This window comes from Eublepharis macularius, chromosome 7 (genome assembly GCF_028583425.1).
Source record: "Eublepharis macularius isolate TG4126 chromosome 7, MPM_Emac_v1.0, whole genome shotgun sequence".
Lineage (NCBI taxonomy): Eukaryota > Metazoa > Chordata > Lepidosauria > Squamata > Eublepharidae > Eublepharis > Eublepharis macularius.
Genome location: NC_072796.1, coordinates 3,616,580 through 3,635,627, shown reverse-complemented (window position 1 = coordinate 3,635,627; position 19,048 = coordinate 3,616,580). Strand labels below are relative to the sequence as shown.

Here is a 19,048-nt window from a genome sequence, read left to right as displayed (position 1 = left end):
TGTCTAGAAGAGTGGTATATAAGCACAGCTATTACTACTACTACTTCTACTGGCCCCATAAGAGCTGGAGAGCCTTAACGGAAGCTCGGAAGATGCTGTGCTTGTTTAGCAACAAACTTGCATTTCTTTTTCCTTTGGTGTGTGCCTAACATCAGTCACTAAGCAGCTGCACTGTCCTCTCCCACCACACATTTAAAATTAAGAAGCAGGCTTTAGAGAGTGATGCTGTTATCTCCTACACAGATTATAACCCCAGCTTTCTTCTCTTTAGAAATTAAACAGAGATCCCATCAGCAAACTACAGCCTATGAGCAAATACATGCTATTCCCCTCTAAAATTCAGCTGAAACTGAAGTCTAAAATTCAAACTTAACAAAGTCACGTTACTTTCCCACAATCTCCCCAGTCCTCCATGCCTCTTCTGCTCGTTTATTTTGTGCCAAAACTTCACCAGGGCTTGGACCAAGATTCTGTTTCCAGCTGCAGGCAGGCAGGCAGGCCTGATGCATTAAAGAGGAAGGAAAGTACTTCTTTGAAAAGGCAGAGTGTCTTTGCTTTATCGCTAAATATCTGCTTCTTTCTTCCACCCCATGTTATTGGAATCCAGGAGGCAGCTGCCACTGAGCATAAGTTTAAGCAGGGCTACCTGGTCCCGTTCCCTTGATGCCCTCCTGGCTTCCCCTCCCTCCCTCCCCTGCTTCCCTCCTGCCAGCGCCAAAGTTATGCAGTCTAAAAAGAAATTTACCAACTAAGTGGAAGGAAGCAGAGTTCATAGTTTAAATCATCACCTTGCAGTTTCATCAGTAAATTAAAATGTCTGGAGCTAAGGTTACACGGGAGACTAGCAGTGCCCTAAACACCGGTAGAGAGTGCCTTCAAGTCATAGCTGACTTATTTTTATATAAAAGAATTTTATATATATATATATATATATATATATAGAGAGAGAGAGAGAGAGAGAGAGAGAGGAATAATTTATTCCATCATTGAAATAAATTAGCCCTCCCCGTGGGCTAAACGTATACTATAATATACTTAATACACACTTAAAACGTTTAAATATATTTAAAATCCAAAGACAACAATACATATACGATCAACATCTCAGATGGCGGCCCCCTCCAGTTTCCCAAATCATTAATAACACTCCAGTGACTGCACTTGTAGGGGGCAGATGATTTCATAGCCCCCTGGTGGGAGACCGGTAGGGAAGCTCCCAAGACTGGCCTCAACCGTATGCCTGGCAGAACATCTCTGTCTTACAGGCCTGCCGAAAAGATATAAGCTCTTGGTGGGCCCAGGTGTTTTCCGACAGAGAGTTCCTCCAGGTTGGGGCCAGGACTGAAAAGGCCCTGGCCCTGGTTGAGGCCAGTCGAGCCTTGGTCCTGGTGGGATTTTCATGGCAAGAGACTAATAGAGGAGTTTTGCCGTTGCCTGCTTATGCAACCCTGGTCTTCTTTGGAGGTCTCCCATCCATTTATTAACCAAGCCCAAGCCTGCTTAGCTTCTGAGATCTAGATCAGGCTCACCTGGGCTATCCAGGTCTAAATACCAACCATTTATTTCAGCATAATCTTTCATGAGTCAGAGCTCACTTCTTTAGATACATAGAAGTGTACCTCCATTAGGCTAAGGAAAACCCTTCCCTCTGTGGGTAGAGAGGAGGAATTTGCCAATAGCAAGAGCATCTCATTCACATTTAACACCAAGGAGCTCCTTGAATGAAAAGTGGGCTCGGATCCAAGTGGAAGATTTCACAACAGCCTTTATACAAGCAGAAGTGCAAAAGTTACTCCATGCGGTCCAGTTGTGCTAAACGCAAGTAGTTGTATCTATGTGTGCCCATGGTATTTCTCCTGATACAATTTTAAAACGAAATGAAATCAACTGTAAGATCTGTTGTACATTCCATCGCTCAATGTACAGACTGTTATTTCATTAAAAGTCACATGAATGCCAATAGCTACTTGCAGAAATGGAACAGCATGGAATGTATTTCCCTGTCATGCATCACTGGATCTAACCTGAGTTCTCCCCCCCCCCCCCCAAAAGTTCTTTGAATGTGTTGGTTTAGCCCAATATGATGTATCCTGACTTTGGCCCATTCTGGCTGTCATTCTTAGTCAAAGAAACAGATATTGATTCCCAAAGAGGAAAGCAAATCACAGTATACCACACAGCTCTGCAAACAAAGAGAAATAAAAAAAACTGAGGGAAACAGCACTGTTGCACATTTGTTGTTGTTGTTGTTTTTAATGCAGTGTGCCTGAACCTCTGGAGTAAGTGAAGTTCATGAGAAGTTCACATTTGAAGGTTGCATCAAAATTTCAGAACACAAAAGGAACAATTCAGGCAAAGTATTCTCAAGTTCCATTGGTTTTAATGACAGAGATGTAGTAAATGGGTTTCTATTTGTAAGCACTTAATTTTGTTTCAGTTATGCCCCAATTGGTTCTGAATTCTTATATATGCTTATATAAGAAGCCCCACACCTACCTACCCACAATGACTGCACGTGCATATGCATGTTTTACTGCACACACTGGGAAATTGCAGTTTTTCCACAGCTTCTTAACACACACATTTGCAACAAAATATATTTGTGAATAATTGTCATAGACCCAGGCTGCATGTTATTTCCTGCAAAGAAATGCTTTCCATATAAAAATCTTGTTGCATTTCAAGAAGCCTTTCACATAACCACATGGTTTACTAAAAATTATAATCCCAGGCAGATGGATTAGAAACGAGCACCACTTCTAACCCTTGCTTACCCTAAAGAACTTCATATGTCTTCATCTGTGGATACATGTTTTTTAAATAATTCTTATTATCAAAGAGATGGTCAGTATTGAATTCAAAGCTATTTATATTGCTTAGAAACAATTGCAGGATCTTCTCTTTGTATTGTGAACATTCAAATTTTAGGGGGGGAAATGCAATGAAATGGTATTAAGTGAAATGAATAGGATTTCCTTTTTGTTCAGAAAGTGTTTTTTAATAACATTTGTTGACTGCAAAACTAATGCTGTTTTGGATTTTAAACAAAGCATAGATAGTTTAATTTTTAAAACATTAAATAAACTAATGCTTTGTATTTTGCATTTTAAAATTAATTTTTTTCCAAAAATGAATGAAGACTGAATTAGAAAAAAAGCCTTATTTGTTCTGTTCAGCATTTATTGTTAGATATATTTTAATAAAATGTTTGCGTTCTTCCATAATGTGAGTTAGAATGTATAACAAGATGTTATTTATCAGAGTTTTAGAATGTCCCAACTGTTGGTTGTATTGAATTACCTTGAGTCTCAGTGAGAACGGTTGACTAAAAATAACAAAAATTTTAAAAAAACATAAAGACAGATATTTTATAAATGAATTTGCTTGAAGTATATGTTTTTACTGGGAAAAAATGGAGGATATGGTGCAATTCTTGATTAAAACTCTGAGTGTCGCTGTTTGCTCATAAGAAGGAGAACTCTGAATTCTAAAGAAGCCCTGCTCTTCTCTCATTCAAGAGAGAATCCACAAAGCTCAGACTCATACTTTGTGTGGCTCTGCAAACAGAAAAATTTAGGAAGATTTTGGTGGGGTCTTTGTAGCACCTTTATAGAATAAGTCACTAAATACTGGAACTTGACAGTGACTCTCCGGAAATGGCTGGAAGGGGACTACGCTATCAAAGCAGAACCCTCCTTTGCTTTATCCTGGTGGCTGTTTGGGAAGGATCGTTTGGGCAGATCCACTATTTGATTCCTGAGGAAATGGAGAAAGGCTCTTTTGTCGGAGATGTTGCAAAGGACCTTGCGCTGAATATAAAGGAGCTCTCAGACAATGAAGTCCAGATAATTTCCAGAGGTATGAAGCAATATTTTGACCTTGATTCACAAAATGGCCATTTGTTAGTCAATGATGTAATTGATAGGGAGCAGATTTGCCACCAGATGGAGAAATGTATATTAAATTTCAAAATACTTGTTAAAGAAAAAATGAAGTTTTTCACCGCTGAAGTTGAAATAGCAGATATTAATGATAATTCACCCAGTTTCCCCATAGAGGAGCTAGAGTTTAGAATTGCTGAAAATACAGGCCCTGGGGCCAGGTTTCTTTTACCAGAGGCTCAGGACCCAGACCTAGGGACTAATTCTCTCCTGAGCTACCACCTCAGTAGTAACAAACACTTTTATTTGGATGTACAAACTGGAGTTGATGGAGTCAAATATGCAGAGCTGGTCCTTGAAACATTATTAGATCGAGAAGAACAGAGACTACATCAGCTGATTCTTACTGCTGCAGACAAAGGAAATCCAATCCGGTCGGGCACTGTGCAAATCCGTGTTGCTGTCACAGATGTGAATGACAATGCTCCTGTTTTTAGTGCGTCTCTGTACGAAGTGAATGTTGTGGAAAATATCCCCAAAGGGTCTCGAGTTCTAACGCTGAATGCGACTGATGATGATGAGGGAATAAATTCAAAGATAAAGTATTCATTTAGAAAAGTTTCAGACAAAGCTTCCAAAATATTCCGCTTGGATTCTTCCACTGGACAAATATCGGTCACTGGGAATTTGGACTATGAAGATTCTAAGTTCCATGAAATGGAAGTACAAGCCCAAGATGGGGCTGGATTGTCTACACGGGCCAAAGCGGTAATAAGAATCTTGGATGCAAATGATAATGCACCAGAGATCACAATTACCCCACTTTTCAGCAAGATTCTAGAAAGTTCTCCTCCTGGCAGTGCCATAGCCCTTGTGAATATAAATGACAGAGATGATGGGAGAAATGGCGAGGTCACTTGCTCCATACCAGCAACCCTTCCATTTCTGTTGAAAAAATCCTTTGATAATTATTATAGTCTGGAGACTGATCAAGACCTGGACCGGGAGTCAGTCTCAGAATACAATATCACAATCACAGCAACAGATCAAGGGACACCTTCTCTCTCAGCAACAGCATACTTCCTGACAGAAATTTTGGATGAAAATGACAACCCACCCATCTTTAAAACTACAGCCTTCACTTTTCAGATTGCAGAGAATAACCAAAGAGGTGATTTGCTTTTGAATTTAAAAGCAAATGACCCTGATTGTGGAGAAAATGGAAGAATAATTTATTCCATCATTGAAACAAACATTGGAGATGTCCTACTTTCATCTTATCTTTCTATTAACTCTGAGACTGGGGCTGTCTATGCCTTGAGCTCCTTTGATTATGAAGAGTTCAGAGAGATTAAGTTCCAGGTGAAGGCCCAAGATGGAGGCTCCCCACCACTCAGCTCCAACATCACAGTGACTCTTTTTATCTTGGATCGGAACGACAATGCCCCCCAAATCTTGTATCCTTCTGTCCCTACCGATGGCTCCACCGGAGTAGAGCTGGCCCCCCACTCTTCTGAGCCAGGTTACCTGGTCACCAAAGTGGTGGCCGTGGATGCAGACTCTGGCCAGAATGCCTGGCTCTCCTATCAGCTGCTCAAGGCCACAGAGCCAGGGCTCTTCACCATAGGGCTCCACACTGGAGAGATCCGGACGGCCCGTCCCTTTCTGGACAAGGATGCTCTCAAGCAAAGCCTGGTGGTTTTGGTGAAGGACAATGGGCAGCCCCCTCTCTCTGCCTCAGTCACGGTCACCGTGGTGCTGGCCGACAGCATCCCTGAGGTACTGACTGACCTGAGCAGCATCTCCGCCCCTGCAGACCCCCAGTCGGACCTCACCTTCTACCTGGTGGTTGCTGTGGCTTTTGTCTCCTGCTTGTTTTTCACCTTCCTCCTTGTGTTGCTGGCTGTCAGGTTGCACAGGTGGAGAACTTCACATCTGTGCAACTCTCAAAGTGTGAATTTCACTGGAGTTCCAGTTTCACAGTTTGTGGGCATCGATGGAGTAAGAGCTTTTCTTCATTCTTATTGCCATAATGGCTCACTCACTACCTGCTCTCGGAAGAGCCAAATTCTTTTCCCCGTTGGAAGTTGTACAAGTACTCTTGCACCTCAGCACGCTTCTGACAAATCAGGTCCTTTAGTAACTCTGGATGATTCAAGCATTGCTAATGAAAGGCAGATCTCTGAACAGGTGAGTTTCATTTTCTATGGTTAAATCTGAAGAAATTTATGCAAAGAACATAATGTTATTCATTTTTTAAAAGTGTGGATTAAATCAGTCCATGGGACCTGAGCAGTGGAAGTGCTTAAATTGGTTTTGAATAATTGTTTTTTGGTGGGATTTGAATTTTTTTGGGTGGGATTTGCAAGTTTGATTTCCATGGCTCAGCCATACGTCTACCATAGCATGCCACCAAACAGCAGCCACTCCGTACTCACTACAGAGATAAAACGCGTGCTTTCTTTGTTTCTCAGTTCCATATTTCTGCTCATCCATCCAGCTATGCAAGGGCAACTAATGGATAAGATTAAAGTACATGTGCAGAAATGAATTTTTTGATGTGGTGACGTTCTGTTACAAAATTTCCAGAGCAGATGGCAGTTGGGTTAGTCGGGGTCTAGATTTGTACCTCCGTGTCCCCAGTCCACTTTGAGCACAGGCTGTGAGCAACTAACGGTTTTAGAAGGTTGGCTCTGAGTCAGCAAATGGTATTTATCATGGAATTCAGCCCCGGAATATCTTCCCTATTCTGTACTATACAAACTACTGTTTCTACTACTATGCAATCAATTAGGCAATCAATTAAGAAATGTCTAGACTGGGATTGGGACTTGTACTGCAAAAAAGATGCAAACAAATGAATTGTAATATAAAGCAGCTCAAATTTACTAATTGTTCCTGTTGAATATGACATACAAACAAATCTGAATTTTGATTTGTCAAACAAAATATCTTGAATATACTTGAAACATCCTCCTGTGGTTTAATAATGGCTGTAGGTCAACAATATAAAGGAACACATGGACCAGTTTGACAGGATATATGGATAGACCCGTTTTGAAATTGAAACAGACTTGTTTAATGCTTAGCCTTTAGTTGAACAGAGAACATTTTGGAACAGGAAATTGTCAAGGGCAGTCCAAACAGTCAGTCGCTTCCTGGCATCCTCTGTCCCCATGGAATAGATTGATTGATTAGATTTTTGGCCCACCCTCCCCGCAAGCAGGCTCAGGGCGGGTTAGATCCTCTGATCTGTTTCCTGAGTGACCCAAGGAAGATTAGAGATTGCTTGAAGATCAGTGAAAAAAATTTGTTGAATCAAACAGAACACAATACGGGGCACATATTTGCAGGCATTTGGATTGGTGATGGTGGCATCATTTTGCTAATAACACTGTCCTTATGCCCCCAGAAGCAGCAGTCTCAGTCTTAGGGTAGTATCTGAGAGTCATGCTCAAGTGGATTAGGGTGAACATTCTTCAATCCAATCCAAATTAGATAGAGGTGATGTTGGTTGCGAAAGCCAATATTTTGAATGGGATTAAATAACCCACAGGGATTCAGCTGACTTTAGCTCACAAGTGACACATTTTGTTGTGCTCTAACCTTGCTGATGAATAAGCAGGCTGGCTTATTTTCTTAGAGTAACTTCTTCCTTTTACCCAGAGATTATCCTCCTTTAACAACAACATTTGATTTATATACTATCCTTCAGGACAACTTAATGCCCACTCAGAGCAGTTTACAAAGTATGTTATTATCCCCACAACAATCGCCCTGTGAGGTGGGTGGGGCTGAGAGAGCTCCTAGAAGCTGTGACTGACCCAAGATCACCCAACTGGCTTCAAGCGGAGGAGTGGGGAATCAAACCCATTTCTCCAGATTAGAGTCCCACTGCTCTTAACCCTATACCAGACTGGCTGTTTTTCTTGGCTCAGCTAACCTTCCTACACTGTGGATTTATGCATCCATGAACTTTAGTGTGTCTGATTATTGTAATGCACTGTTTGTGGGGCCGCCATTGACGGCAACTCAGAAGCTTCAGTTGATAAAAATGGCAGCCCCTCCTGACAGAGTGTAGTCTCTATGCACATACTATGCCTATATAAAAGTAAGTGCATTGGCTACCTAATATGCTTTTGAGTTCAATTCAAGATGCTGGTGCTTACCTTTAAAGCTCTTAATAGCCTGAGTCCTGCATATTCGAAGGACTACATCTCCATTTATGAACCTGCTTACCGATTTTTCATGAGTCAAGCTGCTTACCGATTTTTCATGAGTTGAGATGCCTACCAATTTTTCATGAGTTGAGAGCTCATCTTTGCTGAGAGACACATGCTTCACCACACCCCATACTATATCTCTAGGACAGCAGTAAGAGAACACACAGCTGAACATTTACAAAAGGCATCCCTGTCATTGCTTCCCTAACTCTCTAGGGAAAAGCACTCATGTGAAATAGGGAAAATTCTACCAAGGAGGAAGCTGGGAATAAGGCAAAGCTCAGCAGCTAGCTGATCAGTAACACAATAAATGGAAGAGGCAGGACTACAACCCACACTTCCTGGAATATTAATCAGACACCTACTCCAGCACGCAAGAAAAAGACCCATCCTCGTGCATTTGGAATCTTCCATGGGTCTTCGTGTCAAAATCAGCCATACAGACCAGGGCAGGGAAGACTTTAGAGACAGGCCCAGTGCTGTGGGAAAGTACGGGCTCCACATACCTGGGGTCCCTCCCTAGTTCAATCCCTGCATGGGACTAAGTACAAAACAGCCCAGGCACAGATGAGGTTTCGCATTATCAGACCCCAGTATTGGGAATGGCCAACTCATGTTGATTGGCTTCCCCAGAGTCCAAGTCATTTTCATTCGGTCCGTGCTTTGTGGCCATCCTTCTGCTGGATGCATGAAGTTCATGTCCATCACCTGCTACAATTCATTGCAGCTGCTCTTGTTCTCCCTCTCCCCTCCCTGGCACATAAGCCTGCACGGTTAGCAGCACCAACAGGTTAGTAACGCCTCAACAATGAACGAGGAGGAGCCCCACTTACTAGAACACACCTGTGCAGGCAGTAGAGAAATCACTTAGCCCTCCCCCCATGTTAATTTCATGTTAAGACAGCTGAGGTTAGTGGAGGGGCATAGATCCCCTTCTACTAATTTCCATTAAAACACAGCTTTGAAAAACTCCAAGCAATGATTGAGAAGTCAGAGGAAAGGAGAAGGAAATTGCTTGATTTTAATCTGCCAACTGCAATAATTCATGAGACGAGAGGAGCCTGAAGATAATGGCTGGCATCCTACACCGCCTGCCCCATGCATGAGCTGAGAACATTTCCAGGGGAGGGGTTCCTTCTTGCATCATCCTCTCGTGCCCCATGAAGTGCTACTCTGCCAGGGGGGAAGCTTCTGCAGGAAGAGGTGGCAGAAAAGCCCCTGTGCACACCTGGAGTGGCATGCATTGCTGTTGGTCCCAGCGAATGTTTATTATAAGAACATAAGAACATAAGCAAAGCCATGTTGGATCAGGCCAGTGGCCCATCCAGTCCAACATTCTGTCACACACAGTGGCTAGAAATCCAGTGCCATCTAAAGGACTGTCAGTGAGGCCAGGACACCAGATGCCCTCCCACTGCCTTCCTTCCAGCACCAAGACAACAGAGCACCACCTCCCCACAAAGAGAATACCATCTATCTCCTGTGGCTAATAGCCACTGATGGACCTCTGCTCCATATATTTGTCCAGTCCCCTCTTGAAGCTGGCAATGCTTGTAGCTGCCACCACCTCCTGTGGCAACGAATTCCATGTGTTTATCACCCTTTGTGTAAAGTAGTATTTTCTTCTATCTGTTCTAACCCGACTGCTCAATAATTTCATAGAGTGCCCACGAGTTCTTGAATTGTGAGAAAGGGAGAAAAACACATCTTTCTCTACCTTCTCTAACCCGTGCATTATCTTGTAAACCTCTATCATGTCTCCCCTCAGTCGTCTTTTCTCCAGGCTAAAGAGCCCCAAGCGCCTCAATCTTTCCTCATAGGGAAAGTGTTCCAACCCTTTAATCATTTTAGTTGCCCTTCTCTGTACTTTTTCCAGTGCTATGATATCTTTTTTAAGGTGTGGCGACCAGAACTGTACACAGTACTCCAAATGAGGCCTCACCATCGATTTATACAGAGGCATTATGATACCGGCTGATTTGTTTTCAATCCCTTTCCTAATAACCCCTAGCATAGCATTAGCTTTTTTTATGGCAGTCGCACACTGTGCTGACGTTTTTAGTGAGTTATCTATCATGACTCCAAGATCTCTCTCTTGGTCAGTCTCCGCCAGTTCAGACCCCATCAACTTGTATTTATATTTTGGATTTTTGGTTCCAATGTGCATTACTTTGCACTTGGCTACATTGAACCTCATTTGCCACATGGATGCCCACTCTTCTAGCCTCGACAGATCCCTTTGGAGTGCCTCACAATCCTCTCTGGCTTTCACCACCCTGAACAATTTCGTGTCATCTGCAAATTTAGCCATTTCACTGCTTAATCCCAATTCCAAATCATTAATAAACAAGTTAAAAAGCATTGGACCCAATACCGACCCCTGTGGCACCCCACTGCTCACCACCCTCCACTGTGAGAAGTGCCCGTTTATACTCACTCTCTGTTTCCTATTAATTAGCCAGTTTTCGATCCACAAGAGGACTTGGCCCTTTATCCCATAGCTACTGAGCTTACTTAGGAGCCTTTGATGAGGAACTTTGTCAAAAGCTTTCTGGAAGTCAAGATAAACAATATCTATCGGGTCTCCCTTGTCCACTTGTTTGTTCACTCCCTCAAAGAACTCTAACAGATTGGTGAGACAAGATCTTCCCTTACAGAACCCATGCTGAGTTTTCCTCATCAGCTTTTGGTCATCAATGTGCCCACTAATTTTATTTTTGATAATAGTTTCCACCAACTTACCCAGTATTGACGTCAGGCTGACTGGCCTGTAATTTCCCGGATCTCCCCTGGAACCTTTTTTAAAGATGGGGACAACATTAGCTACCTTCCAGTCCTCAGGAACAGATGCAGAGTTTAATGACAGATTACATATTTTTGTGAGGAGATCTACAAGTTCACACTTGAGTTCTTTCAGAACTCTTGGATGTATGCCATCTGGGCCCGGTGATTTATCAGTTTTTAAATTATCTAGCAGTCGCATAACCTCCTCTCTCGTCACCTCAATGTGACTCAGGTCTTTCAAAACCCCTCCCAAAGTCAGTGCTTCTGGAGTGGGCATGCACTTCTTATCTTCCACAGTGAAGACAGAAGCAAAGAACGCATTCAGCTTCTCGGCCATTTCCCTATCACCCTTTAGTAATCCTTTTACGCCTTGGTCATCCAAGGGCCCCACTGCCTCCCTAGCTGGTTTCCTACTTCTAATATATTTAAAGAATTGTTTATTGTTTTTCTTTATGTTCTTTGCAATATGCTCCTCATATTCCCTTTTTGCCTGTCTGATCACAGACTTGCACTTTTTTTGCCACAGCTTATGCTCCTTTTTATCAACCTCACTCCGACTAGTTTTCCACTGCCTAAAAGAATCCTTTTTACCTTTTACAGCTTCTATTACATTGCTTGTTAACCATGCTGGCCTTTTCCTAAACCTATTTGTGCCTTTCCTAACCAGCGGTATATATTTAATTTGAGCTTCCAGGATTGTAGTTTTAAATAGTCTCCAAGATTCCCCAAGTGTTTTGACCTTTTTTACTTTCCCTTTCAGTTTCTTCTTCACGTACCCCCTCATCTCAGAAAAGTTACCCCTTTTGAAGTTAAACATGGCTGTGTTGGTCTTATTTGGCAATTTCCTATTTATACATATGTTGTACTCAATAACATTATGGTCACTGTTCCCAAGTGGTGCAATCACATTTACATCTCTCACCAGGTCTTCAGCATTACTGAGGACCAAATCCAGGATCACCTCCCCCCTAGTAGGTTCTGTGACCATCTGTTCCATAGCACAGTCATTGAAACAGTCTAGAAACTCACTTTCTCTCCCCCGATTCGAACACCCATTGGCCCAGTCAATGTGTGGGTAGTTAAAATCACCCGTTACAACACAGTTTTTTTGTTTAGCAGCCATCTTTAATCCTGTCATCATTTTATAATCCTCCTCTATTTTCTGATCTGGAGGGCGATAACAAACTCCCACAGTTAAGTTTCCATTTGGGCCCGTAATTTCAACCCATAGCATTTCCAGAAGCGAATCTAATTCAGTTACCTTCTCAATCTTACTGGAATGTATACCTTCTCTGACATATAGAGCCACCCCACCACCAACCCTTCCCTCCCTATCCTTCCGATATAATTTATATCCAGGAATCACCGTGTCCCACTGATTTTCCTCATCCCACCAAGTTTCTGATATGCCCACAATGTCTATGGATTCGCCCAACACTAAACATTCCAGCTCCCCAATTTTACCTCGGACACTTCTAGCATTTGTATATAAACACCTGTAACTTCCCCGGCACACTTTGCCTCGAGACGTAGTTAGGTCATCTGCACTGTTTGTCTCCATCTCAGTTGACAACTCTAATCTATCTCCCTGTAGAAGTGTTATACTTAGCCCTTCATCTCTCTGAGATGAACCATCCTGAACCAGAGACACTTTATCTCTTGTCGGCTTTCCCCTAGCATTTAGTTTAAAAACTGCTCTGCCACCTTTTTGATTTTAAGTGCCAGCAGCTGGGTTCCTTCTCGGGACAAGTGGAGACCGTCTCTCTTGTACAGCTCCCGCTTGTCCCAAAAAGAATCCCAGTGCCTAACAAACTTGGACCCTTCCTCCCTACACCATCGTCTCATCCACGCATTGAGACTCCTGATCTGCGTTTGTCTCTCTGGCCCTGCGCGTGGAACAGGTAGCACTTCTGAGAAGGCTACCTTGGAGGTCCTGGCCTTGAGTCTCCTGCCTAACAGCCTAAAGTTTTGTTCCAAGACCTCACGACTGCATTTCCCAACATCGTTGGTTCCAACATGGACCACGACCGCTGACTCTTCCCCAGCACTATCTACCAGCCTATCTATAACACGCGTAATGTCCGCTACCTTCGCACCAGGCAGGCAAGTCACCATACGGTCAGAACGCGGTTGTGCCACCCAGCTATCTACTTGTCTAAGGATCGAATCACCAACTACCAAGAGCCTCCCTCCCGCCCCACCCAGGGATGGTTCCTTGATGCGAAAGGAAACCTGCTCACCAACTGAAGAAGAGGTCCCTTCTGAGGGCATGTTCCCCTTATCCTCAGCACGGTGCCCTGATTCCACAAGATCCTCATTCTCCTTGACAACAAGAACGCTGCCATTTTTAGAGTGGGACACATCTATCCTGTCCCTGAGAATCTTGTCCTCGTGCCTATCTAACTGTCTCCGCTTCTCCAGGTCAGCCACCTTGGCCTCAAGGGTACGTACTCGTTCCCTAAGAACCAGGAGCTCCTTGCAGCGAGCACACATCCAGGACTTCTGACCAGAAGGCAGATAGTCATACATGTGACACTCAGTGCAATACACTGGAAAGCCCCCAACCCCCTGCTGGCATTCTGACTTCATTATTCTGTTTTAGGAACAACGCACTAAGAGGAAAGAAAACGGCTATGATCCCCCGGCTAAGAGCCACAGGCCAAGAGCCCTTTAGCTCTCGCCCTTCGGCTCGCGCCAAAGGCTCGCGCCCCTGCCCAGCAGTTGCCTTTTCAATGCAAAAGGTCACTTCCTGCTAAGCACAGGAGGTGAGCACAAAGGGGGTGTGTGGCTTGTACTCCAGCAACCCCCAGCAGCCTTACAAACACACTCACCCTCAAACACAATCAAGCCCAAACACACTTAGCCTCAAAACTACACTCAAATCAACACAAAACTACACACAAAAAGCCCCAAAGCTAGAGAGGACCACCCTTAGCTTCTCAGCTTAACCCACCACAGCCAAGAAAGGCAAAAAGCCCTTACCTCCTCTAGCAGCTGCAGACCATGTGCTCCTGAGCCCAGGTGACTATAAGGTATTTTAGGTGGCTATAAGGTATTTTCTTGTATATGGTAGCAAAACTACAAAAGGACTTTCCAGAATTGAAATCAGGTACACAAATACACACATTTATATTCTGTTTCATTTTACAATGTAAAGAACAAAATAATTTGAGAAATAACTTGGGAATGACATACTGCAGAAACCCAGTGGACTAAAATGGTATAGAGTGGCTGTACCTCATATATTTGTAACTTTACATTTAGGACTGTATGTATTCAAAAAGGACATTTATTTCCTAGAAAAATAGGAGTGTGTTATCTATGTAGCTGAAATTATTGGATGCAGCTCTGGGCGGCGCTGTTCATCCACTTTTTAAAAAACTGCTAGAAATTTAGCCTGCTCACCTCCAGAGGAAAACACAAAGACGTTGGGCTTGAGCTTGCTAGATGCATGTGAGGAAGGAAAGTTATTTTCAGAAAGGTTTTTAAATGAATAAGAAAATATCGAGGCTGCTGCTTTAGAAATCAGAATTGTCTAAGGAGAAAAGACAATCTGTGGATAGACAAACATACAAGCAATTCAGAGATGGGAGAAAATCACAGATCTCAGTACTACAGAATTATCACATTAATTTGGCTCCTGAAGATGATTGCCTGGGAACCTGTTTCTGGACAAGTTCACTATATGATTCTGGAGGAAACTGAAAGAGGTTCTTTTGTGGGAAATGTTGCAAAAGATCTGGAGCTGGATATGGATAAGTTATCTAACAGCGGTGTCCACGTCATTACCACAGGTAAATCTCAATATTTTGCTCTCAATATGGAAAATGGACATTTATACACGAGCGAAAAAATTGACAGAGAAATGGTCTGTGGCCAGGTTTTGAAATGCTTGTTAAAATTTGAGATTCTAGTTCAAGATAAAATGAAAGTTTATACTGTTGAAGTTGAAATAGCAGATATTAATGATAATACTCCAAGATTCCAAATGGAACAGCTGACCTTTAGCATCAGAGAAACCACAGCTCAAGGATCACGGTTTCTCCTTGCAGATGCAGTGGATCCAGATGTGGGGATCAATTCTATTCAGAGATACGAATTAAGTTCTAACAAACATTTCTCCTTGTATGTACAAACTGGAGAAAGTGGAGTTAAAAATGCTGGAATGATACTTGAGAATTCCTTGGACAGGGAAGAAAAGTCTTTTCATAATCTAGTTCTAGTGGCCTTTGATGGAGGAGACCCAGTCCGGTCTGGGAGTGTGCCAATCTGTGTTACTGTTCTCGACGCCAATGACAATGCCCCCGTTTTCACCCAACCAATTTATAAAGTCAGTGTATTGGAAAATGTTCCACTAGGATTTGTTCTAACTACAGTGAAAGCTACGGACCTTGATGAAGGACTTAATTCAGAAATAACATACTCATTTAGAACAAAATCAGATAAAATTTCCCAAATATTCCTAATGAATTCACAAACCGGAGAAATATCAGTTCAAGGGAATTTGGACTTTGAAGAAATGGGATTTTTTGAAATAGATGTCCAAGCTCAGGACCCAGAAGGTTTGTCATCTCTTGCTAAGGTGTTTGTAACAGTTATGGATGCGAATGATAATGCTCCAGAAATCACACTTTCATCGTTCTTCACCTCAGTGCCAGAAGATTCACAGAGTGGGACTTTAATTGCCCTGCTGCGTGTCAAGGACAAAGACTCTGGAGAAAATGGGAAGGTCTCATGTTCAGTTCCTCCAAACCTTCCATTTCAGTTGCAAAAATCTGTAGACAATTTTTACACCTTGGTGACAGATGGATATCTGGATAGAGAGGTTGTTGAGCATTACAATTTGACAATCACAGCAACGGACAGAGGGACACCTTTATTTTCAACAACTGTCCACCTTCCAATAAGAATATTAGATATAAATGACAATGCACCCATCTTTAAACAGAAATTTTATAACTCATATTTATTTGAGAATAACCCTACCGGCACCTCCTTGATGACTCTGGAAGCAAATGACCCAGATTGGGGTACTAACTGTACAGTGACTTATTCCATTCTTGATGGGAATGACCCTAAAGTTTCAGTTGCCTCATTTCTCTCTGTTAACACTGAAACAGGGGTTGTCTACGCCCTGCGTCCGTTTGATTATGAAGAGCTCCGGGAGCTTAATTTCTGGGTTAAGGCCCAAGATGGAGGCTCTCCACCACTCGGCTCCAATGTTTCAGTGACTCTCTTCATTCTGGATCAGAATGACAATGGCCCCCAGATCTTGTACCCTGCTATCCCCACTGATGGCTCCACTGGAATAGAGCTGGCTCCCCACTCCTCTGAGCCAGGCTACCTGGTCACAAAGGTGGTGGCCGTGGATGCCGACTCTGGCCAGAATGCCTGGCTCTCCTATCAGCTGCTGAAGGCCACAGAGCCCGGGCTCTTCACCATAGGGCTCCACACTGGAGAGATCCGGACGGCCCGCCCCTTTCTGGACAAGGATGCTCTCAAGCAAAGCCTGGTGGTTTTGGTGAAGGACAATGGGCAGCCCCCTCTCTCTGCCTCAGTCACGGTCACCGTGGTGCTGGCCGACAGCATCCCTGAGGTACTGACTGACCTGAGCAGCATCTCCACCCCTGCAGACCCCAAGTCGGACCTCACCTTCTACCTGGTGGTTGCTGTGGCTTTCGTCTCCTGCTTGTTTTTCACCTTCCTCCTTGTGTTGCTGGCCATCAGGTTGTACAGGTGGAGAAATTCCCAGTTGTGTGATTCTGGAAGTGTGAATTTCAGTGGAGTCCCAGTTTCACAGTTTGTGGGGATCGATGGAGTCCGAGCATTTCTTCGCTCCTATTGCCAAGAAGTTTCTCTCACCACAGACTCTAGAAAAAGCCAAATTATTTTTCCCATTGGAAGTTGTACAAATACACTCACACCTCAGCAAGTTTCTGGGGAACTGGGTTTCAGTTATCTTCCAGAAAATCTAAACATTGCAAAAGATGCACATGCAGCCCATGAGGTAAGCTGGTATTTCTGGGCAATTATAATGTAGAGTGAATTACTACATTTTTAAGATCGTACCTTTAAATTCTAGGAAGACATTCTGCTGTATTTCTGTTCATAACTAATCTGCATTCGTTCAGTACCTTTGTTAGTACAATGTGTACACAATGCACTGTATTGGGTCTGTTTGTGTTCACAGAAGGATTGGTTTTGTGAGGGAATGACTCCTTCCATAAGTGGAACCTTTGGATCTGTTGTTTGGATCCAACCATCTTTATTTTGTTTTTGGTCTGCAACTATGTAGGTTAAGAACCAGCTATAAATACTGTGTGTGTATCACAAGTCATAGAATTCTCTGAAGCAAGAATTCATTCTTTAGAAATATATCCATGTTTAATCACATGCCGTTATCATGCAATTGTCAATAATAATATTTTGCAAGATCACAAGAAGAGATGTAAAACAGACATGCATACAAGAACAATTCATGTCAGACTTACAGTGAAATCCTAAGGAGAATTACTCAATGGGCTTAGACTGGAGTAACTCTCCTTACGATTTCACTGTGTAGCTCTTTTTTTGAGAGAGTTACTACTTTGTTGAATCAGGGGGATGCTGTGGACATAGTTTATTTTCATTTCAGTAAGGCTTTTAATCCTAAGGAGAATTACTCAATGGGCTTAGACTGGAGTAACTCTCCTTACGATTTCACTGTGTAGCTCTTTTTTTGAGAGAGTTACTACTTTGTTGAATCAGGGGAATGCTGTGGACATAGTTTATTTTCATTTCAGTAAGGCTTTTAATAAGGTTCCACATAATATTCTTGTTGAAAAGTTGGTAAAATGTTTGGATGCTTTTACTGGTAGTTGGGTTTGTAATTGTTTCACAGATCGCACCCAAAGAATGCTTGTAAATGGTTCCTCATTCTCTTAGAAAAGTGGTGAGTGGAGTGGCTCAGGGATTGGTCCGGGGCCCTGTGTTATTCAACATCTTTATAAATGACTTGGATGAAGGAATACAGGGAAAGCTCATTAAATTTGCAGATGATACTAAATTGGGAGGGGTTGCAAGTACAGTAGAAGACAGAATCAAGGTTCAGGATGATCTTGACAGGCTAGATAACTGGGTTAAAACTAACAAAATGAATTTCGACAAAGATAAATGCAAACTTCTGCATTTAGGAAGGAAAAATCAAAAGCATAGTTATAGATAAGATGGGGAAGATTTGTCTTGGTAGTAGTAGGTGCAGAAAAGATCTAGGGGTCTTAGTAGACCATACACTAAACATGAGTCAGCAGTGTCATGTGGTAGCTAAAAAGGGCAAATGTGGTTTGGGGTTGTATCAACAGAAGTATAATGCCCAGATCATGAGAAGTGATGGTATTGCTCTACTCTGCTCTGGTTAGACCCCACCTAGAGTTTTGTGTTCAGTTTTGGGTACCACAGTTTAAGAGGGATATAGACAAGCTGGAACGTGTCCTGAGAAGGGCAGTGAACATGGTGAGGGATGTGGAGACCAAGTCCTATGAGGAAAGGTTGAAGGAGCTCAGAATGTTTAGCCTGGAGAGGAGACGACTGAGAGGTGGTATGATAGCCATCTTCATGTATTTGAAGTGTTGATATGTAGACAATGGAGTAAAGTTTTCTGTTGCCCCAGAGGGTTGGACCAGAAACAATGAGTTAAAATTAAATCAAAAGTTTTTGGCTAAACATTAGGAAGAACTTCCTGACAATTAGAGCAGTCCCTCAGTGGAACAGGCTTCCTTGGGAAGTGGTGGGCTCCCCGTCTTTGGAAGTTTTTAAGAAGAGGTTAGATGGCCATCTGACACCAATGCTGATTCTATTACTCATGAATTTAGGCGGATCATGAGAGGGAAGGCAGGAAGGGTTATCTTGCAGGTTTTTTGCCCTCCTCTGGGAGTAGAGCAGGGGTCACTGAGATATGTGGGTGGTGGGAGGTAGCTGTGAATACCCTGCATAGTGCAGGGGGTGGACTGGATAACCTTTAGGATCCCTTCCAGCTCTATGCTTCTACACCAATCCACAGCGTGTTTACACAGGCTGTCATGGAAAATACCCCCAAATGTTCCCCAATTCTCCCTTCTGGAGAGAGGAGCTGCTGTTTAATCAAGGCTATCTGGTGGTGACTCAGCCATCTACTCTCCCTTC

At 42.9% G+C, this 19,048-nt stretch overlaps 1 protein-coding gene across 1 annotated transcript; it reads left to right on the top strand.

Annotated features, from left to right (window-relative positions):
- Window positions 1-3,656: 3,656 nt before the first annotated feature.
- LOC129333293 (protocadherin Fat 2-like) lies at window positions 3,657-17,384 on the top strand. The gene is made up of 3 exons (XM_054984827.1): window positions 3,657-6,071; window positions 14,418-16,820; window positions 17,346-17,384. Exons 1-3 carry the CDS (start codon window positions 3,657-3,659, stop codon window positions 17,382-17,384), a joined length of 4,857 nt encoding a protein of 1,618 aa, XP_054840802.1.
- Window positions 17,385-19,048: the final 1,664 nt, after the last annotated feature.